The sequence below is a fragment of the Ambystoma mexicanum genome, chromosome 6p, assembly GCF_040938575.1.
Source record: "Ambystoma mexicanum isolate Mex_15411 chromosome 6p, UKY_AmexF1_1, whole genome shotgun sequence".
Taxonomy (NCBI): Eukaryota; Metazoa; Chordata; class Amphibia; order Caudata; family Ambystomatidae; genus Ambystoma; species Ambystoma mexicanum.
Genome location: NC_090935.1, coordinates 1,218,913,061 through 1,218,940,967, shown reverse-complemented (window position 1 = coordinate 1,218,940,967; position 27,907 = coordinate 1,218,913,061). Strand labels below are relative to the sequence as shown.

The 27,907-nt window shown below is 46.5% G+C and overlaps 1 protein-coding gene across 1 annotated transcript in view; it reads right to left on the bottom strand.

The window, feature by feature from the left end:
* The window catches only part of LOC138510328 (uncharacterized), a 746,277-nt gene that overhangs the window by 294,560 nt on the left and 423,810 nt on the right, over positions 1–27,907 (bottom strand). Inside the window, exon 10 of the mRNA XM_069625883.1 lies at positions 23,197–23,274. Within this exon, the coding sequence (XP_069481984.1) occupies positions 23,197–23,274 (78 nt within the window). The remainder of the gene's footprint in view (positions 1–23,196; positions 23,275–27,907) is intronic.

Here is a 27,907-nt window from a genome sequence, read left to right as displayed (position 1 = left end):
AGGCAGCTTCCTTCTGCAACTAACCAATCTTCCTTTCTTTTTCTCTTCAGAGGTTGTGAAGAAAAATGAATCAAATTTTGCTGAATTCCAGTCACAGGTATATATTGGAAAACATGGAGATCCTTCCACCTAACTCTTTGAGGAAATATTGCCCTTTGTACTCCTCCACTGGGAGACAAACTTGTTTCTATACTTGCTACAGTACTTAGCCAGGTTCACTTTGAGAAAATACAAATTAGATACAGTTTTCAAAAAGGACCAACCTCTGGTCAAATACCCACCACAATATCAGCAGGGGCCTGAATGTCACTAACTAAACAATAATAATAACCAAGATTCAGTTCTTAATTTTTACAGTTGAGGGTTTGACCGCCATTTGATTGACCTCTGGAAAGTCACAGAGGAACGTCTAACTACAGCTTTTGCCTGTCTCCTTACTTGAGACTTGCGTATCGCTTTACCACTCACGTGACAGAGGAGTATTTCCTGGTACAGCAGAGCCAGGAAGTGAGCACAAAACCTCACAGGGAAAAGAGAGAAGGAGAAAGGGGGCAAGAGGAAGAAAGGGGCAAGGGGAGAGGTGTGGTAGGGTGAACGGGTCGAGCAATTGGAGACAACAAGCCCTGGGGTGGAGTTGGGGGAGGCATTGATAAATGTCTTTGCACAGAAACAGGGTTAGGGGGACCCTTGTGTGAAAGACACAGTAAAGCTAGGAGAAGGGAAAGGGAAAAGAGAAGGGGAAAAGAAGAGTGGGCAGGAGACAGGGGGGGAGGATGCAATACAGAAGGTGTTTTTGGTGTCTGTAACCCGTTTCAGAGTCCATACATGATGCAGCCCTCTAGCTCACTTTTGCTGAATGGCAACCTTGCCGAATTTGATTGTGTCCCATTGTTTTTGCCGATAGTTTTAGTTTTTTACCACAAACAGGTATATGATAAGTTGGGGTAAGGTATATAATGGAGGGGAGGACAGGGGGGTGAAGCAACACCTGTTCCCGCTGTTTGTGGTTACAGAAATCAGCAAAATCCATGAAAAATAAATCAGCGAAGTTGCCATTCGGTAACAAAAAGTTGCCCATGGTTCATAGTACTGATGCAGCAGTGACTCTAACCACATTATATATAACTTTAATCAGACTAGTTGGAGCATACATAGCTATGTTTCCCAGGTAAGAACTAGTTGTACAAAAAAATACAGACTCAGAAATTATTAAAAGTGGAAGAACTCAAGAAGATATGAAGGAAGCTATGCAGCTTCCCAAGTGCCCCTTGACGAGCTCCAATACATGTACGATGGCAACATTATTAATACTCTACAATTCTATCACTTGTTCCTTCCACATGGCGAACATGCTTACTCTTGTGCCGTATATCCTCTCCCGTATCCTACACCTTTACCGTTGCATCCACGACGCTGCACTAGTCTAAGTCGGTTGTGCACAGTGTGTTCTATAATGCACAATCAGCTGTGCACAAGTGTGTGCTACAATCACCTCCATAGGCTATTGCTCTGTAATAACGGCGTTCACTTCTTCCGTCAAGTGTTTCGAAAATAATGTCAGAAGAGTTTTCGCTAGTTACTATTTACTGATAAATTACGAATCAGGCGCAAAATAACAAAAATGCAGGGGCCAGATTATAATTTGCCCCAATGCTAAAATATTAGCAGGTGCTAAGATGATACGGAATAGAGCAAACAGGTTTTGTTACCATCAGTATTATCCAATCCATTTGCACTCAGGAAAAAAAGAATCAGACAATATTATGTTTGCCGAATGACCTAGAAAATGTGTTTACATTTAGTTACGTGTTATGCAGCAAACGTAGTAAATAAAACCACCTGCTTCATGTTTGCCTTTGTGCCAATTTGTTTAGATGATACAGATGTGAGTTAAACATGTTTGCTCCATTCGGTATTATCTAAGCAGACAAATTGGTGCACGATTCATTTGCTGCACATTTTTTGGCACAATGGAACATTTTTGATAATCTAGCTACAGGTGCCAAATAAGGAAAAGGGGAGTACACGTCTGTTTCTTAGGTACATCTGTGTTGTTGCAGAAATGTTTAGCAAAGAGGCACATTCCACCGGTGGATGTGCACATTTGCACAGTATTAACATATTGGGGCCATATTGATTAGTGCAATTAGAGCAACACAAAAGAGGTGATAGCTGAAAGGTTTACAATTAATCCTGTTGGGTGTCCTGACCCACGTTTCGACTATTATGCTGCAACATTTGGTGCTGTGGGCTTAGGAAATCCAAGATGGCAGAAAAACCCACATTTGCACCAGAATTCAGGAGAACCGTGCAGTTTTGCGCACACCAAAATGGGCCCCTGACCTGCCACCCACCAGTGCAAAGAAAGATGGTTCTGTTCAAAATCCGTTTTTATTAATGTCAAAAATTGCTAAAATCATGGGCCCGAAACCGCCAAACAAAGATCCAACTATGGTTGAGTGTTTTACTTTACTCTACTGCAGATCCACATCAATGCCATGTCAAGCAAGGATCATATACTATCAAGTAAAATCCTTTCTTTTTGAAATGTATTAATTCAAGACAGCTGTCAAAAATAGATGCAGTACCGGCATTGGACACTGACCGGCGCTGGCGCTCTATAAATCCTGACAGGAGAGCTGTCTTGCAGAACTGTGCAGTGAACAGGAGGGGGTCTTATGTAATTAAAAGTTCAAAAGACTTGCCTTTCCTGAGAACTCTTAACACCGCAGAGACCCACACCAGGAGGCAGGATATCACATGGCCCTGTTGATTGAGAGGGAGGGGACTTCCCTGCAGCCTGCTGGACCCAACACATTAGACCCTTTCAATTGAATGGGGTATGCTGGTTTTGGGTGTGGACTGTAAACAGAGCTCTGCCTGGAAGGAGAGACATGTGATCCCTGACTCACCCAGTTCCTAGGGGCGGGCCAGACTGGATTGTGGATTCATATTGCACCAAATATATGTTTAATTTACATTGCTTATAAAATCTTGTATCAAGCTCACAGAAATGTACAATTTGGGGGTCCTTAATATGGAAAATGCCCTCACGATCTGAGACCAAACTCCACTTTGTGCGGTGTTCTGGGACCGAACCCCGCTATTTATTAATATTGCAGACACTGTGTTTAGGATAGAGACTTAGTAATTTCCAGTAATATGCTCAGGGAAGGGGTGCAGGTCTGTGTAAACTTTGAGGAAAAACCAATATGGCGAAAGTCACTAAAAAGCACAAAATGTTGCCATTTTTTAACCCAAGCTCTTAGAAAGATCAGAGTTGGGCGAGAGTGTATCTTAAATTAATCTGTGAAATGTGTATGTAATTTCAACGACGTGTGTATCTGGGAAACCTGTTAGTTATGAAGAATTAATTTTCTAAGTAAAAGCAAAGGGGCGTTTCTTGAATAGACTGTAAGTATCTGACTCACTCTGACACACTATCCCTTCTCAAATCAGGTCACAGAGAATCCTTGACCTATCAAATCATGAGAGGGTTGGGCATGCAGAATGAGCCGACCCACCCACTTTCAAAACACATAAAAAGAGACCGCTTGGACAGGCAAGACATTCATTTTCCATTTTCTTGCAGAGCATTTTGCCGGACCACACAACATCTAGAAGGAACATCCAGAACTTAGATTCCAGATAGACTACAGAACTTAAAGCAAAGGCCTAACCCACAAGCTGAGAACTCTTCTCAGCAGGCCTTCAGAACCCAGCAATCCAACCAAACTATTCTACAGCCGGGCGAGCTGTTGGATTCTTTGTCCAGAAAACAGTGCTGTATCCAGAGAGACCAGAACCAGAGAGACCGAGACCAGATCGCTGTGAAGTGCAGAGCAGAGCCGACCCGGAGAGCTGTGACTTCAGAACCACCTGCCAGGAGTCCAGTCCAAACCTGATCAGACCTTGACGGCTTATTTCAAATTCATAGTGTGAGTACTCAGCCAGAACTGTGCAGAACCCATCTCTTAGTCTAAAATAATCTGATCCAAACCATTTTAACCTATCCAGAACTGCATCATAGAATTGTGTGTCCCTTCTCTGATTTTAAACCTGTAAAAGTGTCATTTTGCCATTTTGAATCATTATTTCGTTTCTGAAAAACAACCTTCATAAAATCGTCCGTATCTTTGGAATCGTAGGTGCTAGGAACGTGGTTTAACTTTCATCTTAAAGCTAAGATTGTAAGCTTTCCGAGGAGCCTAAAACCGACTTGTTATTCCTTATATTTCCTCCGTAATCGCGATTGACGCACTCGGAAAAAAGTGCCGCGAATTGACTGTTTGCTTCATTTCAACCAAGTGTAAAAATATCTGTCTTTTGCTTCCATTACTGAATCCCGTTTTCAACCTGATAACCATCCCTGAATCATTGGTAGGGCTGACCTGAACTGATTTAAAGTATCTCTCACTCACCCTGAACCTCTAGAGGGAACTAAAAGCATTTTCAGCATATTTTCACTGCATTGCCACCACATTTAAAAGGATCTTGCCTGCTTTAAAATCATACCTGTTTTCCTCTAAGCTCGCTGGGGGTAACTGGAAATTTGTATTGCATTTTGTATTCCTGAGAATTGTGTGCTCTCCTTCCATCTCCATATCTTGCATGGAGGGAATTGTCAAAGAAAAGGTGATCATTTTATCTTTTGTTGAAATCATATCAAGTTTATTTCTGTGCTGCATTTTTCCCTCATTGCTTTTCCTTGAAACCATAAAAGTATTTTCTGCTACCTTATCCTTCCTCTGCTAATTCTTCATTGATTGTAAAGAAGTTTGCTAGTGTCAGATTATCTATTGTTGATCAACATTATTTTCATAAGTGTGCTATCAATTATTAATTTATTCATAAAAGTGTGATATATATCTTGTTTACTTTCTCAATAAACCTTTTAAATTGCAAAACAAACCTACTTCTTGACTCAGTGAGATCAGGGGATTCATAGAGAGGGGTGTCATACAAGGGTTTATCATCCAGGGTATAACTTGCTATAAAAATATATATATAAGGGCTTCCCTTGAGCAATCCCAGACAAGCCACTGACTTAGTGGGAGTGCTTGATTGGAGTCACTTAACAATCCTAACCTCTGGTATGGTTCTTGCCAACCTTGCAGACCATTGTTCTTCAGCCTGCCAAGTCATTGCAGAAAGGGGAAAGACCATATGCAAATCAGGCTTCGTCCCACCCCAAAAATGACAAGCCAGCCCAAACTGCTTGATCAGATCCCTTCTGCACGAGACCACAAAACGGTACTATGGAAGATTACCCAGACCAGTGCCAGTGGTTCAGATTTATTCAAAACCTTCTCCCAACACTCTTTTTGGTTATAGTTTATCTCCCTGTGTGAGAGAGGGTATGCCCAGATGTGGTCCCTTTGCTTGCTGTTGTATAAGGAACCAGGCCGCACCTTACTGATAAGGGGAAACATGTCTGGGTTGCTTGAGCTTCTATGCAGCCAGGAACTGTCCTGGCAGTTCGGGCTGCACTGCTCCCATTGGTGGTAGTACCTGACTGATTTGCATACTGCTGGACCCCTTTAGCAATGATGCAGACGGGCTAAAAAACAGTGGTGTAGATGGTTGCCCAGAGCAGTGCTAGTGGTTCAGATGTATTCAAACCTTTCCACCCACCACCTGTTTGGTTATTTATCTATTTTTTATTTTCATTTTAGTAATGCACCACATGCCCATGGGCCTCCTCGCGCACAATAGTATATGCACAATACGGAACGGTATTAGCCCTAGGGAAAGCTAAAAGAATGCATTGAAATGATATGTTTTTTTTTCTCACTAGGGCAATGTTTGCCCTAGTGCTAATACCATGCAAAATTGAACTTTCCATGGTCCAAGGGCTTTCTAATGTGATCTCAATGTTTTTTTTTCCACTAGGGCAAATTGTACCCTAGTGCTAATACCATGCAAAATTGCACCTGCACTGGTGAAAAGTTTCTGTAATCTGGCCCTGGGTATACAAGGCAGGCACTGCAAGGGCATTCACCCTGGTAAGCCCTGGTTTTCATTGTAAAAAAGGGAGTAAAAATACAGCACCTTTGAGATGCCATTAACATCTACACCACATGTTTTGACTTCATAATTAAGGCACTTTCCAGTCTGCAGAACCACCTTTCTAATTTGCTGAAAGCTTAAGGACACTTTCATAAATCATAAAAGTAGCTGTCTTTTAAACAACGATAGATTTTGGCAGCTTTTTCTACTGGAAAGCATGACATCTCCCCTCCAATCCTTCCACACAGCTCAGAATGGTGGTGCTGGAAACTGGAGGAGAGAAGCCCACGACTTTTCTCGCAAGCTTAGAATCAGGCCCTCCGGGTATCTATACTGTGTCTGAGCCATTACACAAAGGTGCAGCAAAGAGGCGAAATATCAAATATCCATCCGTATTTGAGATGGTCATATCATAGTCAAAGGCCCTCATTACAACCTTGGCGGAGGACCATGGAGCTATTAGCACCATGGTCCATGCCGCTAAGGTTGCAATTCCGCCATGGTGGATGGCGGAATTACCGCCCCATTCCAAGGTGAGTGGGGCGGTAATTCCCCATTCACCAAAGGCCCCTTTCCCATTCCCATTTTTGCCCCATAGGGCATAATGGGAATGGGAAAAGGCGATAATTACGGCACCGTAAATTACGGTGCCGTAATTATCGCCACGGTCCCTTTGCGGCATGGCTTTTAACGCCTGCAAAAAGCAGGCGTTAAACAGCCATCCCGCAAAGGGAACCTTGTAATCAGGCGTTAAGGGTCGGCGCCGTTTACGGCACCGTAAACCCCTTAACGCCTGAGTCGGAATGAGGCCCAAAGCCTGCGTGTGAAATAATGTATCTCGTTAATGTTTTATTTTTCCAACGAAGATGCCACGACCATAGTCATTGAAAGAAGAGTGAATGTCAGGGGTTGAGTCTTAAAAATAAAAATTGGGGGGACTCATTAACATACACAATGGGATGTGATGTCACCAGAAATTAGCATATCAATGTGAAATATGCTAATGTCATTCAATTGCTTTTGCATAACCATACAAATTGCACAGAACGATTGGCATTCTCACACACACACACAAACACACACACACACAAAAACCAAGACAGAATATTTTCTTCCAATAGTGTTTGAAAATGTTAAAAGGTGTGTCAGTTTTAAACTCCAAGAATCAATACCAATGTTTGCCCTGGAACATGCAGTGCCGAAATGTGACCTTTCAACTTTAGTTGTTTATTATTTTTCATCAGGTTATATGGTGCAGTGGTGAAGTGCTTGACCTGTGAACAGTGGCGTCGCTAAGGGGGGGTGAGAGGGGCCCGGGCCCCTCCTCTGAAATCCTGGTCCCCCCTTGCCCCTCCCTACCTCAGCAGGGCAACTTTCTCTGCACTGTCTGCAGAGCTGTGTCCACCAGCACAGCACACACGGCCGCAATCAATGCTGCCCCACAACAATGAAGAGCTGTTAAGTCCCCCCTGCAGCCAAGAGCAGCCCCTCCAATCAGAATGTAGCGCTAATTTAGTTTAGTGCCTACATTCTGATGGGAGGGGAGGTGCAGTGGGGCGTTGTTGTTGGTGTGCACAAAAGATTTTCTGCAGGAGTGCTTCTGACGTCACACATTGCCCTTTTATAGGTGGCCCCCCTACTTTTGCCTGCGGCCCCCTTTGTGCCGCTCCTAAATTTGATTCCTGGCGACGCCACTGCCTGTGAACCCATAAATAAAAAAAAGACAAAGTTTCTCATTTTACATACACCTCTAAAATATCGAGAGGGAGGAGGGGGAAGGAGAGTTGGAGAAGGGGCGGTGTCCGCGTGTACCCGTGACTTTAGCCCTGAGCGTGATCGTGCAGCAGCAGCAAACAGGACATGCAAAGTGACCTTTCAAGAGGGCTTAAAAGGAACTTGGAAAGGAAGTGTTCCTGTTGACTGTCTTTCTTTTTCTTCTCGGGCTGGGTATGTCGAAATGCTTGGACGACCGAGTCTATTGTATGGGTCCTGGTGTAAGAAAGAGCTGAAGGAAAAAGTCCCACTGAAAATGTAGAACACATGGAAATGATTGGTTGATTAACCTGCTAAATGAATAAACTGTTCATTTGTAATGCACTCAGTGCTTCAGTTAAGCCCTTTTTGGATAATTTTAAGTCCAGATAAGGCCACCTAACAACACAAAACAATATGAGCAAGGGAGACAAAGACTTCCACAGAAGTAACAGTGCTTATAATATGAAAGCATGCTGTATTTTTTCCTGACAACATGTTTATGAATTGCATTTTAGGGTACATGTGCAATCTGATAGCATTAAACAAATGATTTGAAAATATACAGTTTGCCTGAACAAGTTGTGGGAGAAAAGGTTCAGTCGGAAACGGGCGGTTTCAGAGACACCAATCATTTAGGCAAAGTCAGGAAGGGAATTGAGTGTAAAGAAAAATATGGAGCCTGGCTTTGTCAAAATGCAAGTCAGGATTATGCAGGTCGCGACTCGCTCCCTCCATCACACATGAGCAGGTGTGCAACCTCATCAGTGTTCTTAAACGTGGTGATTGTATTTGTATTTTCCTTGAGCACATTCGAGATCCCTTTCTCCAATCCCTGTGGCCAGATTGAGATTTTTACAAATGCAGTTTCCGCTTTCTTTTCCATTTTGTTCTCAGGCTTGAAGAACATAGGGTGGTCATTCATGCTGTCTTTATTTAGTTAACGACTGACTTACTGTTATTTTGGTCAGAGCAGTCGTTTGCTCCCAACATTCTAAGCATGCAAGTAGTTTGTGGATTAAAAACATGGAATGGCTTCCAAGTGGGTGTTCATGACGACGCGTCCAGCATACACACTAAAGAGTTCTTTCTTTTGTGAGAAAGGTGTTCATAAATCTTTTTCCTGTTTATTCCTGGAACATCCTGTCGTTTGTGCTCTCCTTACATTATCAATGTGCAAGGCACGTCATTGTTTATATCAGAAAAAGCAAATGGCCGTCCGAAACGGGTGATTTAAAACTAGGAGCCACTGACGGTGGCCCAGCACCGTATCCGACTGGTTTCTCCCATAGCTGTTGGGGGGGCTGCTCCGGTCCACCGGGCAGCCCCATGCTCGGGTCGGGTGGCACCCGACAACACACACTCTTCGGCGGCGCCCATGCCGCATACTCAGGGGTGGGGGTTCCGCCCACCCCGCTCCAGAGCACCGGAGCCCCGCACACGTAGCCAGGTCCACCTGGCCACCGCGGCCCCGGCTCTGGGGGCACCCAGGCCGGGGTCGCCTCCCCAACCCGCCTCACATGGCTGGGGGACCCACAGGGACGGCGTTGCCCGGCAGGGGCACCGTCCGGACGGCGTTGCCCGGCAGGGGCACCGTCCTTAAGCTGGGCCCCGTTCGTGGGCCCAGCACCAACAGCGCAGCACCAGCCTGGTGCAACAGGAACGACGCTGGAGCCAGAATGGGAGTGACTGGCCAGCCGGAAGCGGCTGGCTTCTTTTATTATGTTGGTCACGTGGCTACTGCCACGTGACCCATTACAACATCCTGGGAGCTACCATGCTCCCAGGAGGGGTTCACATGCAACACCACTCCATTTTTTAATAAACAACAAACAAAACACATCCCGCTAACTACCCACTACTACTCCTACAACCACTCTACTAATACACCCTTTATTAACCTGGGTGAGTGGTTTCACTATTGCTGAACGCCGCCCTTGTTGATCCCCCCTGGCACCATTTAAAGCATGGCCACAATATGCAGGATCACAGCTTCCCACCGCCACTTGAATGGGCCGTTTTAAGCACGTCCAGGGTCTGCAGGATCCCAGTCTTCATGGGGGTGGCTACTGAGTCCACATTAAGCAACTGCGGGTCTGCAGGAAACCAGTCCGACATCATCCAGGGACAGCTATTCAGGACAGTTCAGTTCACAACTTAGGGCCGGCAAAGCCGCACCTGGGGGAACCCCAGGGGCCACATCGGCCAAGTCCAGAGTCAGGGCACCGACGACGGACAAACCGGCCACCTTTCGCACCTCCCCCTTCACATGGGGGTTGCTGGCGTTATGTTTGGCCAGCATCACAGTTTTTCATTCACCGCCGCGGGCCCAGTTGTTTCAATACAGCCACCTCGCTGCTCTTTGCCCGGGGTGGGGGAGGGGCCGGCGGCTCACTTCTTTGTTGCGGCAGAGTCGCATCTTCCTCCTGACAGCGGGGACGGAGAGGCGGCACCGGTCTTATTTCGTTTGCGGGCCCAGTTGGAGTCGGGCCCGCATCCATTTTCCCATGCGGCGATGTATGCCGCTCTTCATTGTTGCAGGGCAGAGACCATTGCGTGCGGCGTATGGGGGAGGGGCCGGCAGCCCACCTCCTTGTTGCGGGCCCAGTTGGAGTTGGGCCCGCCTCACCATTATCCTTCGGGGCGCACGGGTCGATCGGGGCAGCCGCACTGTGGTGGGCGGTCTGCTGGCATGCTGGGGGAGAGGCCGCTCACCTCTCCATCCGGGGCGACATCGCGTGTGCTGGTCCAGTCCGAGTGCCGGCAATTCCCTTCCTGTTGGTGGTGGGGGAGGGGTGAAGCCACCCACGCGGCCTATGCCGCGAACATCTTCCGTCTCCCTCGGGGGACGGGCGGGCCGCTCGCCCACCATGTTTTCCTTGCGGGCCCAGCTGGTGTTGGGCCCGCCTCCTTCTCTTTTTTCGCGGCGATGTCAGCCGCACCTCCCCTCTGCGGGTCGCGGATGGGCCTGCGCCTCCACGTTGCGGCCACCGCCACGGGCGCTTTTCTCTCCCTGGGGAGGGGAACCGGCATCCTCCCTCCTGCGGCGCTGTTAGCCGCTCCTCGTTGCGGCCGACGCCGGGGCACCCTCCCTCCCGACGGGGAAAGAGGCGGCCCCCCGCGTTCTTCACTGCGGCGCGGGCCGCACACTTCTCCCCCCTCTCGCGGCCGACGCCGCAGAAACTTCTCTCCCCCACGGGGATAGGGGGGACAGTCTTCTCCGCTCCTCCACATCGCGGCCGACGCCGCTTCACACGCAGGGCTCCAGCCCTCGTCGCCATTGTTGGGGGGGCTGCTCCGGTCCACCGGGCAGCCCCATGCTCGGGTCGGGTGGCACCCGACAACACACACTCTTCGGCGGCGCCCATGCCGCATACTCAGGGGTGGGGGTTCCGCCCACCCCGCTCCAGAGCACCGGAGCCCCGCACACGTGGCCAGGTCCACCTGGCCACCGCGGCCCCGGCTCTGGGGGCACCCAGGCCGGGGTCGCCTCCCCAACCCACCTCACATGGCTGGGGGACCCACAGGGACGGCGTTGCCCGGCAGGGGCACCGTCCGGACGGCGTTGCCCGGCAGGGGCACCGTCCTTAAGCTGGGCCCCGTTCGTGGGCCCAGCACCAACAGCGCAGCACCAGCCTGGTGCAACAGGAACGACGCTGGAGCCAGAATGGGAGTGACTGGCCAGCCGGAAGCGGCTGGCTTCTTTTATTATGTTGGTCACGTGGCTACTGCCACGTGACCCATTACAACATCCTGGGAGCTACCATGCTCCCAGGAGGGGTTCACATGCAACAATAGCCGACCTTTCACTTATCTGCCTTTCAGGCAATTATGAAGCTATTTACTCTCAGCCCCTCTTGGATAGAATGACTCACTTGTTTTCTGTCCACATGCAAGATGGCACAGACAATATTTTAAATGAAAAAGCTCTCTGCTTTAAGTGAATCACTGCTTTTTCACATGAGTGTTTCGCAATGTTTTTTTTTTCACCTGGATTAATTCGTTAAAAGGCCGCCCTTTAAGGTCACCTTTGTGTGGTTTTTAATTTTGGTTCAAAGAAAATAAACGTTGTTGGCCTGGTTCCATGTGCAAAATTACTTCAGCTGCAGTTCACCGTCACCTGCCAAATATCACGTCAGCCAACTGAGCAAGTTAAAGTACACCTTTATTTTATTTTAAAACGAATTTGCTGTAAGTCAATACTGGGCCGGAAGGATAGCTCAGGGGCAACACACTTGTCTTCTAAGCCAAACAACCCATTTTCATTTCGGCATGAAGCGCGATATAAAAACCCAATTTAATTTTCTTTTTTGTATACTATAAATAAGGAGCTGACTATATAGAAACATCATCTATGAATTGTACTGTTTCCCCTCTGGGTCATTTTAATTTACATGAAACTGCTTTGTGTTATAAAGTCCACTCCACGTCTTTCTCTACAGAGGTGGTTGAGGTGTTGTGGACTGAGGTAGCTCCCCTAAATGGCCTCTGCACCCAATCTGCAAGACTGAGAAGCTACCTATGCTCCAACATATGGGCCAGACCCTGAATTTTGGAACCCTGTTGGGATGCATGTTCAGCTCCCGTACCCTCTAGGCAATTTTAGTTTTAGGAAAATGTACATGCAAAGATGGACGTGAGGAATATGCAAAATAGGTGTGACATGTTGGGCAATTTTGTAACAAGTTGTGGAACTATGGTTAAGTCTAAGGCATAGGGTGTGTGTGTGTTAATAAAATATAATAGCTGAGAGACAGTGAAGAATAATGTAACAGCCAGCTGAGTCCTCGCTGCAGGAAATACTTAAGCACTGCCATGTTAGAGTGAGGTCTAGTTTGCCACAGGCTGTGGTGGAAGTAGCAGCGCAATATGGAAATGAGTCCCAAATCACTTTCCCATCCCATTCCCCAGCAAGGGAGCTGAACAATGAGGCCTTCAGGCCTATTAGACAAAACATAATTCTATTGTGTTGCAGGCCTGCGAAACCAGAAAGAAATGTGAATGGCCGAACATGGGTAGGGCTGCACCCGACCCGAAGGACAAACCCATCGGGGTCGGGGCAGAGGTCCCAAGCTGCCAAACAACCCAGCCCAGATTTAGGGCACTCGCGCCCCCGAAATAATGGTTGTCCCATTTGAACTGACAAACACTCACAAACATAACACCTCAATTCTTTACTATTTAGTTGATTAGTGTGGTTCTGTTGAGTCCGAGGTGAAGCTCTAGTGAGGGGAAGTTTACAAGCGGGAGCACAGAGTGAGCTGTCCCATAATGTGTACTACGAGGTGCAAGGGGTGATGCCAATGAGTTCAGTTCTGTGCCAGGGAGACATGGCGGGGCGCCTGCGTGTCTGGGATCATGAGAAGCTCTTCTCTATTCCAGAAGGCCAATTTGACCTTGAAAGTATCCACTGAGCTCATGTCAACGACCAGGTGCACACCACGTGCCTAGGCCCATGGGGAGGGTAACAGTTCCAGAGGTCCACCAGGCATGCAAGCAGAACCCAACGTGGTGGGGCAGAAGACTACGTGCCAGGGGGCTGGAGTAGATTAGATATGGCCAATCAGTCAAGGTACTATAGGGGACTGGTAGTATGTACATAGGGGATAACCAATGAGGGTTGGCCACAAGTAATATATACTGTGTGCATCATGAGTGATGATGATCTGTCTGTTTTGAACTAACCCAGAGAGCTCTGTGGAAATTGGGTTCTACGGAACCCTCTGTCACCTTTTTCCTTTTTGTATACAAAATAAATCTTGTTTTCCTAGCAAAGAGGTGCACCATGCTTTTTTCCTCAGAGGATTGTTTTTCTTGTATCTGGTTGTCTGTAGGCCTGCCTTACAAATTTAGTGACCCCCAACATGATCCCAGAGGCTTCGGAGGGATGGAAGATTCCTGGCCGCACATCCAGAGGGGCCATGCCCACCTGCAGCAACCAGTACCCTGTGCACAAACTGCAGAGGTTTACAGGAGCCGTGTTGCCAGAATTCCTGTCTGTTCTTTGGAGCGGAGCGGCACTCCCAGATTGTGCCGGCAGTTGATGAGACCCTGTGACAGAGTAATCGAAAGAGCATGTAGCTGTAAGTGCACCTTTTGCAAGAGAAAAGAACACAGATGCGGAGGGAGCGTGACTGTTTGTGAATGTGGAGGAGAGTGGTGACGCAGTGAATAAGGTGTGGTTGTTGAGTAAGAAGACCATGTGGCCTTTTGTATTTTCTTTGACTTCTTTTTTCTATTATATGGAGTAAAGAGGATAAAGGAGGAACAGGATCCTTCTCAATTGGGGGAAGAAGACAGCAGTGTATAACTAAGAGGAAAAGAGGAATAAGGGTAGTGGCTCTGTGTATTGAGTGGGTCTGGGATCTCTCTGCCTGATATAAAGGGGGCACAAGAATGAATAGTATTTTTGGTGTTTTTATTGATGGTTTTTATTGTGACGGTTTGGACCCGAGATTGCTGTATAGACCCATTGCATTAGAGTGGAGTGAGAGTGTGGATGGTGTGTACGATGCAGAGTGGGACATATTGGTATGCGAAAGGAATGAAATGTGTATGTGGGGCATGTGATGAGGGGAACGGGAGGGGAATAGGAAGGGGGAGGGGTAGAATAACAGGACGACAAGGTACCACTGGATCGGAACCTGAATGAGCAAGAGAGGTGGCTAAAAAGGAGCCAGTCACCCTACTGGAGTATACGTGCACAGCCCTCCTATTGTACAAGGACAAGATCATGAAAAATCATCGGGAGTGGGTTGCTGGGGGTATGTTCAAGCCATGGCCAGAACAGCGGACAAACAACAAGGATATTTTAGACAATATGTACATGTTTTTAGCAGCAAAATAGTGCTGGAATAATAGAAGAGAATAGAGGATTTACAAGAGGTCCCCCCTGGCCATGCGAAGACAGCGGGTGGACCACCTCTATTGTGTGCCCCAACCATGCCCACCACCCCTGCAATTAAGGAACCTTCAGCCCCATTGTGGAAGACACAAGTCACACTGCAGCCACAAGAAGCACAGCTGCCCCCACTGGGGTATTACCCAACACGCGCAGCATCAGAGTACCCGAACCCGACCTATGTCCCCCTGTCTGTCATTGCTCCTTCCCCTCTTTCCTCAAAGGCCCAGTATCAGGATCTCCCGAACCCCATAGCACCTACAGCCACTCAAGCTCAAGAACAAAGGGGCCTAGTTCGCAAGCCACAGAAGGAGTTGGAAGAAGCTTTGAGGAGGACAGAGGAATAATTGGCAAGGTTAAGATTGGATAGACGGGACGGTCAGCAGGCACCTGTTGGGACAGATGAGTGGAGAGCAGGAGACATTTTGTTCAGAATTGATAGTACAGCAATCCCAGATGAGCATATCGAGAAGGAAAATAGGGGACGAGGAAGACAGCGGGCACGAAGCGTGAATTAAGGGACGGTGTGATCCGAGGATGATGTGGTAGTGGTAGCGGGGGATGGGGAGTGGATTACGGTGGACGAGTTGGAGGAGGAAGAGGCCCCGCCCACAGTGTCACCACTGGTGTAGACTCTATAGGGGGTCCAGATTGAGGAACCGGTATGAGTCCATGGCGGTTGCCAAGGAAAAGCATGTGGAGAAAAAGAAAGTGACAAAGACAGTGGGGGCACAGTTCCCACTGTTGCAAAAAGGACTAGGGGGGACACAGTATGTGCCAGGGCCGCACATGGACAAAAATAACTTGATAAAGGTGTTTCCATCTCTCATGGCTGATACAAAAAAGTGATTTATGCAACTGAAAGCAGACAGCAGGTATAACTCTGGCCGTGGGTGACTTGAAAAGTTTGTTTGTCACGATATTAGGAGATCAGGTGCATAACACATGGGCTAAAAAAGGGTACACCGGGGTGCGATTAGGGGACGACAGTCACAATGGGGCCCATTTTAATGATATCAGGGCCTGAGTGTGGGTGGCACTGCGACACACCTATCCACTGAACCGCTTGTAGAAATGTATACCACAGAGATCTAGGACAGCAACTATGAAATCCTCATCTAGCTGCATAGCTGTGGACCTCAAGCTTACTAGACGCTGGCAGCAAAGGCAAAGTATAGACTCTTCTGTCATATGCATGAAGAAGTAAGTTTACAGGGAGTTTACAGGGAGTTTGGGAGATCTATCCCATGGCCAAAGTGATCATTAAGGTTAAGCTGCAACATTTTCCCATCCAAGTTGCAATGATGTCTGAAATCCCAGTACCTCTTATCTTCGAAGCAGATTCCACACCTTGATAATTGGCTTGTAAAAGCTAAGAGCTCACAGAGGGATGTGAGGCCTATTGGTCATTTGGTTACTACTGACCTTCGGGGGACTGCTTCCAGAATTGGCTTTAAGAATAAAAGAACTTCCGCTATAATCATCTCCCAGATTTACCCTAGGATTTTATTGGTATCATACTAGGGGATGGAGTATTTCCTGAAACCCAAAACACTTCCATCTATCTCAAGAGATTTAAACCAGATTGATTCCTCTACCCCTAGCAATCAGGGGACTTCTATTTCAAGCTGGGCAGAAACATTCGTACAAGAAGAAATAGGTGGAGAAGCAAGCAGGAGATGTAACAAACTCATGTGGATTATCTTTCCAGAAGTCTTCAAGAAATCCCAGAAACAAGACGAAGCCAGTTGAGGTTGAGAGAAACAGAAAACAAGAGAGAGGTGGTAGGAAAGTGCAGGTGTGTGTGATGACGTCAGCTCCCTTTTTCATGTACAGGTGCTGTTGAAGTACTGTGGAATGAGAAGGTTGCCCAAAATGTCTCTGCACCCATGCTGTAGGCTTGCGAAACTACTGGGATTCCAACATATGATGATGAGTCCGAACTTTGCTGCCCACTCTGACATTTGCCATTCTTATCAATGGGAACCTTAGTTTGCCGGACTTCTGGATATACTAGTCTAGAGCCCATTTATAGTGAGAGCCATGTGTTCCTGCATGTTGGAGGGGTCCGCGAATGAATCATGCGTATGAGTAAACCTCATGAAACCTGGTAAGAACAGGGAACCGATTTGTGGTCTCATAGGCAGAACAGACATATTGTACCATGGAGCCACTTGGAGCACAAATGAAAGCCAGGATTTATGCCTGACTCCAAAATGTCCTGCAGGCCTTTTGAAGTCTCAGAGCCAGCATGGACTGAGCATCTACAGGTAAATGGAATGAGAATGAAAGTGTATAAGGCTCACACTTTGAGAGAAAAAGAAGACGAGCAGGAGGAAAAAAAGGGACGAGGTAGACGTGAGCTAGAGGAAGCACGTGGCGAGCAGGGAGGGGCGAGGAAGAATGTCTGAGCTGGAGAGAGGCTCAAGGTGACCTATACTGCATAGTGAGCTGGGCACTATACCTCTGGAAGTCACAGTTCCAGATGTCGTGATGGTGGGGTGCTATATCCCTGATGACACTGTGAGAGCTGAACAGCAAGCTGGGAGCTGTATCCCTGAAAGCCACCATGCCAGACGCAGAGTGATCTATATCCCTGATGGCATGTCAGAGGCGTCTATTGGGCTGTGGGCTACATCCCTGCAAGCCACAGTTCCAGATGCAGAGCATAATCCGGCGCGGTATCCCTAATGACACTGTGAGAGCATCAGAGCGAGCTAGGTGTTATAGCCCTGCTGGCACTGTGAGAGTAGCATAGATAACAGAGAGCTATTTGCCTGTACCGCATGGTGAGATGGGCCCTACATCTGCCAGTGGGAGTAAGTGGGTTGCACTATTCCTCGATGCAGTGTGTGAGAGCAGCAGAGCAACCTTGGTGCTATATCCCTGAAAAGCACAGGGCAAGCTCCACTGTGTGGAGGCTAGCTACTGAGTTGGGTACTATATCCCCCGAGGCAATAATGAGCTGGTCATTATATATGGAAGCTGGATACATAGAGTCAAATAGGAACTACAGACATGAAGACAGGAGTGAGCTGGGCACTAGCTTTGTAGATGATAGGTCAAGAAGCATGTGGGTTCTATATGCCTGATAGAGAGAAGCCAAGAAGGGTCTGCATCCTAGTCTGAGTGCTATATCCCAGAGACAGACAAAAACAGAGGTGTGCCTGGTGCTTCATCATTGAGACTGTTAAAGAAGTGTGCTAGGTGCTATATCCCTGAGACTAAGGGGAGAGCTATTGGGTGTGTGATCCATGGGAGAAGGCAGCATTTCCCAGCACTATTTTCTGTAGGTCCCAGTACTTGACGCCCAAAGAACTGCATCAAGGAGCATGCTAGGCCCTAAATACTAAGATTGACAGGGAACCTGGTGATCTTCTGGATCCTTAAGGGGTGGAGCATTCCCTGAGCCCTATCAGGTTCCCTATATCTATTAGGATCATAACATTGAGAAAATTGATATGTTTGCTGATCTTTCGGAAAACCTTATGGTCCCATAGATAATTGGTTGGAAGGCATCTTGAGCATACTAATAAATTAGTACAGAACTATACATATGTGATCGCATGTGTTTTGCTGGTCTTCACATTTGTTGAAAAAGAACATCTCTTAGACCTCCCAATGAGGGCCTCATCTGATAGAAACACAAACTGCATTGTCAAAAGCATATACATTTGGAAGAACAGCGCCATTATTTTCCCAGATACTCACACCATTTACCAGCTGCTGACACCTTTTACGAGTACAAACAAATCTGCTATTTATTGCTATGATATGCCCACACACTCACATCATGTGCAAGATCATAAAGTAGGTATTGTTATCATATAACAGGCACTGCCAAAATATGTTCAGCTACCAAGATCATTCCTGTTCATTCCCATAATAAGTCAAGTAATCATAGCATTGTAATCAGAGCGCAAGGGCCGTGCATGTGCCTCACAATGTGACGGATGCTCTAGAGCGACTGCAGTAGGTTCACTCAAAGAACTACCAGCAGAGGGTTAACATCTACACAAGAGTTCAAAACAAGGCCCTCACAATCAGTTTGGTAGATGTTTTTTTTTCAATATAATTGTATTAAGCATTTCAAAGACATGCATTATCAGGTTTCAGCATCAACATTATGACCGCATCGGTGTGCCTTGTGACATGTCTGCAATAAACTTTCCCTCATCATTTTTAACTTTCCCCATCTCACCCATCCCCAACTCCCAACCTTCCCGCCCCTCCCACGCCCCCTTCAGAGAATAGACGGACAGCAGGACGGAATCTACTTATCATTACTTCTCGATATAACTGGGGATAGTGACGCAGAGTTTGTTCAAAGTAAATTGTAGGCTTGAAGGAATGGGGCCCATTCCATTTCTCTGCTTGGTGAGATGTCGTGTATGGCTCCATCTCGTACAGATCTTTAGCTTTACGGGCCCAGATAGCTTCTGTTGTGAGTTCATTGGATTTCCAGCTTATGGTGATGCAGAAAAAGGAGAAAATTATTCATGTGGGGAACTCGTATCCAGCAGCCCTCTTGCTCTTCCAGTCCAAATAGCACCAGTCTGGGGTCACTGGCTCTGGCAATTCCTTCACTTTTCCTTATCCATGTCAGGTCTTCTTTTCAATAGGGCTGCATTTTAGGCAAGACCACCACATATGCCCGTAGTCAGCTTGGGAGCCAGATCCCCTCCAGCATTGGGAGCTAGATCGGGCAAACATTTTAGATAGCCTCTTGGGGTCATATTGCCATCTGTGCAATCGTTTTATCCGGTGAAGCTTGTATTGTGCCAGTATTGGGGTTTCTTGTGCTGTTTTGCGCATGTGTGCCCACAATTGGTCCGTCAGAGCGGAGCCTAGGTCTTTCTCCCAGCTCTTTCGTAGGTGGTCAATTCTGCTCTCTAACTCATCTATCAGGGATCTGGTACATTTAATGAATTATTCCAGGCAGTAATAACCATCATTCTTGAAATTTGAATGATTTTAGGAAATGAGCCATGCTGGTGATGCATGACGTGGACTTCCAGAAATATGGCATTCAGTATTCCTGACAATGTGCATGCATGATTTTAAGCATGTTGCTTTCATGTTCACCCTCCTATATGTGGCGAAGCTATGGAGGACCTTTGTTCCAGAAGGTGAGATGTGTGATGCAGAGGGTTTTGAAGGGGAGTCAGCGTAGTGTTTTAACAGCAGCCGTGAGGTGCCCCCTTTGGATGCAATGGATCTGGGATTTGGGGGAGACCCACATAAAGGCTGTTACGGTAATCAATGCGGGCTGGGACCACAGCTCTGGTGGATTCGAGTTGTGTGCCATATTTACGAAAGGCAATGGGAATTTTATGAAATTGAGGTAATAAGATTTTTTGGTGAGATCTTGGATGTGTTGTGAGAAGCCCAGGATGTTATTAACAATTATTCTCAGGTTCCTTCCGTCAGCGGCATGAGTGGGTTGGGAGGCCCATGGTGGATGGGCATTCTCTGCATTACATCGAAATGAGAAATAAAGTTGGGTTTGGTACCCACTTCCTACCCATTTTTTGGAAGTTTCAATGCATATTTCTCTTTCCTGCTGTGAAGGGAAGCGCTTGCAATATTTACATTTCAGGCTCCATCGTCAAAAGTGCAAGGTGGTAAAAGCAGGTGTTTTTTGCAAATACTACATGTTTTTAGCATTACCGCCACAATCATAATGGAAGCCAAAGGCTCGCCAAGTCAGAATGTGGAACTCATTTTTGTGGGGAATGGAACAGATGTGTGTGGGTCCCCAGCCAACAAAGTCTATAATAGCAGAGTGAGAGATCCAGAGATGCCTATGAGGACCAAAGAAATGTCCTTTCAGAAGACGTAGGTCCTCTCATCACCCCAGCAGTGGTAGCAAGAGACCTCCTTATTTGTATTTAAGCACAATATGTAGATTCAAGACCGCCATTGACTAAATAAGCACCCTTTGATGATAAGCTCATTAACACAAAACCTTGGATGCAGTGGAGGTGAAAGCACTATTCTTTTAGCCAAAACAACACATGTGCAGATAGTAAATGTATACGCCACCTTTCAGGTTCCCTTCTTCAGGTAGGAACACATGTAAACACCCGATAAAGCCACTGCGTCACTTTCATCTCTGCCTGCTCAGCACACCCTGGGGGGCACCAGCAGACTGCCACCATTCAACCTGTGTAATCTATAGGTTGCACAAAAGCACAGGTCTAAGGAGATACTGTGCTTACGATTAACTATTTATTGTTTAACTATATAAAGTGCCAGCCTTAGCACTTCCGGTGCTTTGGGACAGTACAATATCAAACAAGCACTAAAGCCACTGAGTCACTTTCATCTCTGCCTGCTCAGCACACCCTGGGGGGCACCAGCAGACTGCCACCATTCAACCTGTGTAATCTATAGGTTGCACAAAAGCACAGGTCTAAGGAGATACTGTGCTTACGATTAACTATTTATTGTTTAACTATATAAAGTGCCAGCCTTAGCACTTCCGGTGCTTTGGGACAGTACAATATCAAACAAGCACTAAAGCCACTGGGTCACTTTCATCTCTGCCTGCTCAGCACACCTTGGGGGCACCAGCAGACTGCCACCATTCAACCTATGTAATCTATAGGTTGCACAAAAGCACAGGTCTAAGGAGATACTGTGCTTACGATTAACTATTTATTGTTTAACTATATAAAGTGCCAGCCTTAGCACTTCCGGTGCTTTGGGACAGTACAATATCAAACAAGCACTAAAGCCACTGCGTCACTTTCATCTCTGCCTGCTCAGCACACCTTGGGGGCACCAGCAGACTGCCACCATTCAACCTGTGTAATCTATAGGTTGCACAAAAGCACAGGTCTAAGGAGATACTGTGCTTACGATTAACTATTTATTGTTTAACTATATAAAGTGCCAGCCTTAGCACTTCCGGTGCTTTGGGACAGTACAATATCAAACAAGCACCCATGTAAAAGGGAATGGATTCAATGAATGCTGTTGTTGCTGGTATGCAAAACCAGTGCTCTGACGTGTAGCCTGCTACCGAATTGACAAACCCCTGTGCCATGGATGCACTTGAATGCACTTTGCTGAAACACACTTTCCAACAGAGGGACCAAAACGAGTGGGACATCATAGCCACACACTGCCCTAGCTACTCCTACCCTTGCCACTACTTGCTTTGTCAGCGCAATTGCATTCTGTACCTGCGACCCTTTTCGTGCATTCATTTTGTCCCAGTGCCCTTGTGTTGGTTCATGTTGACTGGCCAACATTTAGGTGCTACTGCAGAAAATGCTAGTTAGTTATCGGGTGGGAGTAGTGAAAACGTGGCTCTTGACTGATCACAGTGCCTGAAATGCTCGAACAATTCTTCTTCCTTCCAACATTGCAACTGTCCCTGTAACTTGAACTGGAACAGTGCCTTGATGCCCTTGGGTTTAGTGTGCTTCATAAATGTAAAAATAAATAAATAACATTTAGATGACTTGCATTGTTGGCAACTGACGAGACATTCCTTAGGGGGTCTTAATGATAAAGTGCAGAACATCATTAGACCATTGAGATATCTTGGGCACCAGAATAGCAATGTGCAATAATGTGTTTGCCTTGAAGATTGCTCCTTGCGTTGAGATGCCAGCTGCAAAATGAGTGTGCCCTGGCACAGCAGAGGTTTCTAAACACTGAGAAAGAAAAGTACAAAGTATGCCCTAGATTTTTGCACCATAGCAACATACTTGCCAACATTCTGTGACCAAAAAGATGTAGGATTTTTCATTGAAAAATAATAATTCCCATAACAATGACATCACAAGAATGTACAAAACATACAAACAGCACAACATGGAATGTATAATTGTGAATGCTAACACCAAATTGTCGGCAGATGCTGTGGGATGGTGTTACACTCTGCCACTTGCTTTCACTAGTGATTCACCTATGGGTTGTACCTGCAGGAGTGCAGGACAGAGTCACATAGCTGACAGGTCAGTGGATTGGTCTGAATGCAATCTATGTAATCACCTACCAGTCCACTGTATAGATAGACTAATTAATATGTTGCATGCTCTGTCCTGGAGCCTGCCTTAGAATCACATAAATTACTTGCCACTGTAAAAAGCAATAGGATCTGTCACTGAAATCTGTAGGCGGTAGGGCCACTTCAAAAGCAGTAGCCTACTGCCTAAATCTGTAGGGTTGGCAAGTATGTAGCAAATTAAATGCTCAGGACAGCCATTTAGAAAATGACAACAACCACATCAACCAATCCATGCCACCCAGGAACAGGAAATTACAACAACTGCATCAACCAATCCATGCCACCCAGGAACAGGAAATGAAAACAACCGCATCAACCAATCCATGCCACCAGGGATCAGGTGGAAGAATTTCCGTCACTCTCATGAAAGGATGGTGATACTGACTTCACATCTTTAAAAGTACAACATGTGCTGTTGGGATGCAGGGCTGGCAGGTTCCAGAGAGCAACACCCAATAGGTGCACATGAGAAACTGAAACAGGAGCTGAAGATCAGAAGGGTGTTCATTACCTTTTGCTGTGTTTCTTCAAGAGCACTGTGATGGCTTCGTCTGTGATCTTGCATCCATTGGCAGACAGGCACTGGAGGCTGGAAAGGGATTATTCCGCGGTTATTTATCATCATGAAATCACACTCATGGCAGTATTTGTCAATGAAAGGCGCTCACTTTTAAACCAATACAAAAGCCAGTGGAAGAGCATCCTCTGCTGGCCTTTGTATTGATATATTTACACGGCCCATGGTAGAGGGTTTTTGCACCAGAAGATTTTCAGCACATCAGTAATCCACGTACTGATGCATGTAACATTGATGTGCACCACATTGCATTGGTTCACTTTCAAACCACCCACTCGGGGCAAACAGAGCCTGCGTATGCAGGCGGGCTTTATGGTCATAATTCAAGATCCTTGAATCCCTGTATAGTCTATCAAAATGCATTCCTGTTTTCTATCTGAGGATGCATATATGGTGTCTCGAGATGCATGCATTACATACTACAACATCTGTGCTGTATACTGCGGTGCTTAGATCACTTTAGGTATTACAAGCTTGTCCTTTATGAAACATGAGCCTAGCAAAGGATTGGTAGAGTTTACAGGAATGCATTAGATGGATATGGGGAGAGGGGGAGGCAGTCCCAGCAACATTCCATTTGCAACTGGCAGACAATTTAGGATGGCAGGTAAAAGGCAGCATCTACAGCAAGAGACAACATGTACACGTGTCGATTGATGGGGGCTGTGGGATTGGGCAGCAGGGCGGGCTGCAGCAGGTGGCCATCAGTGGTATACTGAGCTAGGTCGGTTCCGGGGAGCGTATCTTACATTTCAGACTGAGATGAATGTAGTGTACTAGCTATTGAAATATACCCACTGCACACCGGGATACATTCATGGACAATGAAATGTATATGGTGAATATTGAGATGCATGCACCAACTATTGAAGTATATAAGTTGTACACTGAGATGCGCCATGCTCCAAAAAGATTTGCAAGGGGCATTGCTTACAACCTTTGATCACACCTCAATATCGCTTCACACAGAGTGCAAAAAACCTGTACACCTCCACCCCATTTTTTACATAAAAACACAGTTGTATCAGAAGCCAGAATAGCCCAATATTTACCAGGGTGAGACCAGGCCAATGCTCACTTCCCTTGATGTAGGTTGGCCAGCCTAGCCTCAATAATTGGCAGTGCTCCATGGGTTGTGGACATTTGTCTTAGTTTGGGCTATCCCTATCAGCTGAAACTATTGCCTCTAGATTACAGCTAGGGAGAAATGGCATATGAGTAGCGACACAAAGCTTGAAGGTGTTTGGTTGTTTGCCCGGCCATTGACTGGCCATACTAATCCCAATGGCCACTCCCACCCGATTTCTGCCCCTTACTGCCCAAAACCCTGCCTCATCGGAACTCTTTGATCTCAATTATATCAAGCCTTCCCATCAAACTGTACACTCAAAATGCTTGCCAGCGTTTCTTAAAGCAGTCTACTAATTAGTACATTATTTTAATTGGAGCTGTAAACACACTATTGGGGCAATAAAAATGTCTGAACCGGGTCTGCTTTCAGCCACTCGATTTATAAGCACTATCCATGCCCTTCACTGAAGTCCTGTAAAAAGCAAGCATTGTCAAAGCCAACAGTTTTGGCTTCTGTATAGGTATTAGGCATTTGCACACCACCTCTATTGTATGACCAGTTACACACACCATGTTGCAGCTACTACCATCGATGGCCAGTTAATGCCACAGTGCCTAACAAATGCCTTTCCCATACCTACACAAAAGCCCAAACTGTTGGCATTCCCAATGTGTGTTTCCTTAGACAATTAACCAATTAATCTTTCTCTGGTTCTACATCCTTTTTGAGAAAGGTTGGGCTTGTTTTTTTAATGTCCATGTGCTTTCAATGAGGTGCCAATTCTTCAGGTTCAGTTTTCTCAATTCACCCAGAGTTTTTGGAGTCGGTCGCCGTACATACAACATGCTGTTCTTTCTCTTTCTTTTTGGCCCCATTCAATAACACTACTCTATTGTTAAACCATGTTTGCTTGGTTTCTCATTGGACTAGCTTTGTGGAGTAGCCTCTCGCTATTCACGTGCCTTCATCTTTTCAGCCTGTCTGAAAAAGTATTTCTCTGAGCAGATGCAGTGCAACTTGTTGGATGTATGGAGTGTTGTCCTTTTGTAGGTATGGGTGGTGGCTCGTTTAGTCTTATACAGACATTGTACCCTGAGATAACTATGTAGTGTACAGATAGTGAAATGCACACATAACATGTTGCAACATCTAAGCAGTACACTGGGATATAGTCATTGGGTGCTGCCATACGTATACTGTATATTGAGATGCATAGATTTTATATTAAAATACATACAGTTCAAGTTGAAATTCATACATACAAACCAATGTATACTTTACCAACCTGTGTCTCCTATACGAGGTGTGCATGGTACATTTTAATAAATGCGTGGCCATTCCTTAAATGGATGCTGGTTTAATCGCAGTTGTATCTCCATTACAACAACCTTCCCCCTAATGATTAATAAACCAAGCAACAAACATCCATACGAAGTCAAACATATCTGGTGTCCTTTATAGCGGGTCATAGATCGCAGTAATTTTATTGGCACACCGCACTTTTACCGTAGTTACATTGCACTGGGTCCTACCACATCTCCTTCCTTGGGAGAACGAACCCGGTGTCGCAGCACTGCCAAGCCTGATTTCAGTCAAGTCCTCCAGCATGTCTTTGGCCCCTGCCGCAGTCTTGTCCCTTCATCTTCTTGGTGGCTTACTGATATGGCGATGCAGACCACCATCTGAGAAGCCTTCTACGGCATGTGTGTCCAACACTGTGCCCACTTGGTCACTAGTAATCGACGCAACGGTGCCTTGCTGATATTGCACCTCACTGGAGCGGTTATGCTGAGATTTCTTGCATTCTCTTTTAGTGGCCCTCAATCCATGTGTATGATCATTTTATTAATACAGTTTGACTAATAAATGGTCCCCTTGATAAATGCCTGCTCACGAGCCCTGGTGCACTGCTTCTGGCCCTCATGATGATGGCATGACCTTCTATCACTGGTTTGTAGATCTTCTGGAACGCAAACTAAGGAACTGCAATTGTTGTGGTCACGGCTCGACCGCACACCACCACGCAGAATGCTGCGATGCTTACCAGGATTGATTTACCTCTCCTGAGGACCTACATGCTGCTCCTTTTTTGCCAGCTCTTTGTTAAAACCTAATCCCTTTGTTGAATGTATTCATGAACCTTGGGACCTCTCCATTTGCTTGGAGCCAGCGTTGCATTATTCTATGAATGGAGTGGGTGGCCACTGTGTTAAGGTTGGCGTTGGCCAACTCTGCAGCCCTCGAGAAGGCCAACTGCACAGGTATTGTTTGACTTATAAGTGATAGAAGTCGACAGTCATGTTCTGTGCTTGCCAGGATCCCTCTTTTGATGGTCTCTGTGTTGATAAAGGTGGTAGTGCCATCTTCCCCAAGAAATTCCAACTACTTCCCTCATGGCTCGTATAGGTTAAGGGAACCATGTGTCCAGGTCCTTCCCATAAAAACTACACCCAGAGAAACTGGCGTGCATCCAGAGCCAGCTCTGTTTTCTTATGAGGATCAACATATATCATAGTCCTTTTTACAGGAAAGCACTGTGACGAAGGATCAAGTTACAGGTTTGCGCATGGGGTTGGGAGAGCCAGGGCAGTAGGCCCCAGTGGAGGTAAATGGGGTATCCTGCAGGTCCCCCTATCCATAGGTACCCGATTATGTTGGGAGGCGCACTTTAGAGGCAGGAAGACGTGACGTCGGATCTACATGAGCAGTCCCTCATAAAGTACCTGATGACACATTGCCTTCCAAGGGAACTGGGTTTAATTACATGGAAAGTTTTTCAACAATGCACAGGCTTCCAGTAAACATCTGCCCACTGCATTCCTAGAGCGTAGTGCCGCTTGCCGGACAAAACACAGGGCAACACTTGGCGCGAGCTGCAGTGAGAGACATTCAGTCATGCTACCACGGTGCTGCTTGCACGTTGGGTTTGCGTAACACCGCAGAAAGCAGCACAACGTGAAAGCACAAACACTAAAAAAAACAATGAAGGACGTTTTCCAGACACCTTGAAATCAGGATTGCGGGCATTCAACTTTCAAATTGTGGGTCATGAAGCTATGTTGACAGATGCAATGCAATGAAATTCAGTTGGGATTTCCTAGTCGAGAAGTGGGTCACTCAGTTATCATGCACTCTTAGCATGGGATGAGAGCCGAAAGCAATCATGCACATGAGATGGGAACGATCCAATGTACCTCCTTATGGAAGGACACAGGAGTTTGAGTCCGGTGTGGGATTCAGGAGTTGGAGGCTTAATGATGCCGCAGAGTGTGTCATGGGGCAGTGAGGAGGTTAGACATGCACAGGAAGTGGAAGAGAAGGAGCAGGAGGCACAGCAGAAGAAGCTTGTGCAGTTGGAGATTGTAGTGAAGGTGGAGGAAGAGGAAAGGAGTCATCAAAAAGGGTTAGAGGAGCTAACAAGTGAGGACAATTACATGGGAGGGAGCACACGGAGTGGAGAGTAGATGGAGGAGCGAGTGAGGAGGTGTCAAGAGAAACAGCAGAAGAGGAGGAGGGTGTTAAGGTGTACAGGAGGAGAAGGAGATATCAGCTAAGAAGATGGGGAAGGGTGAA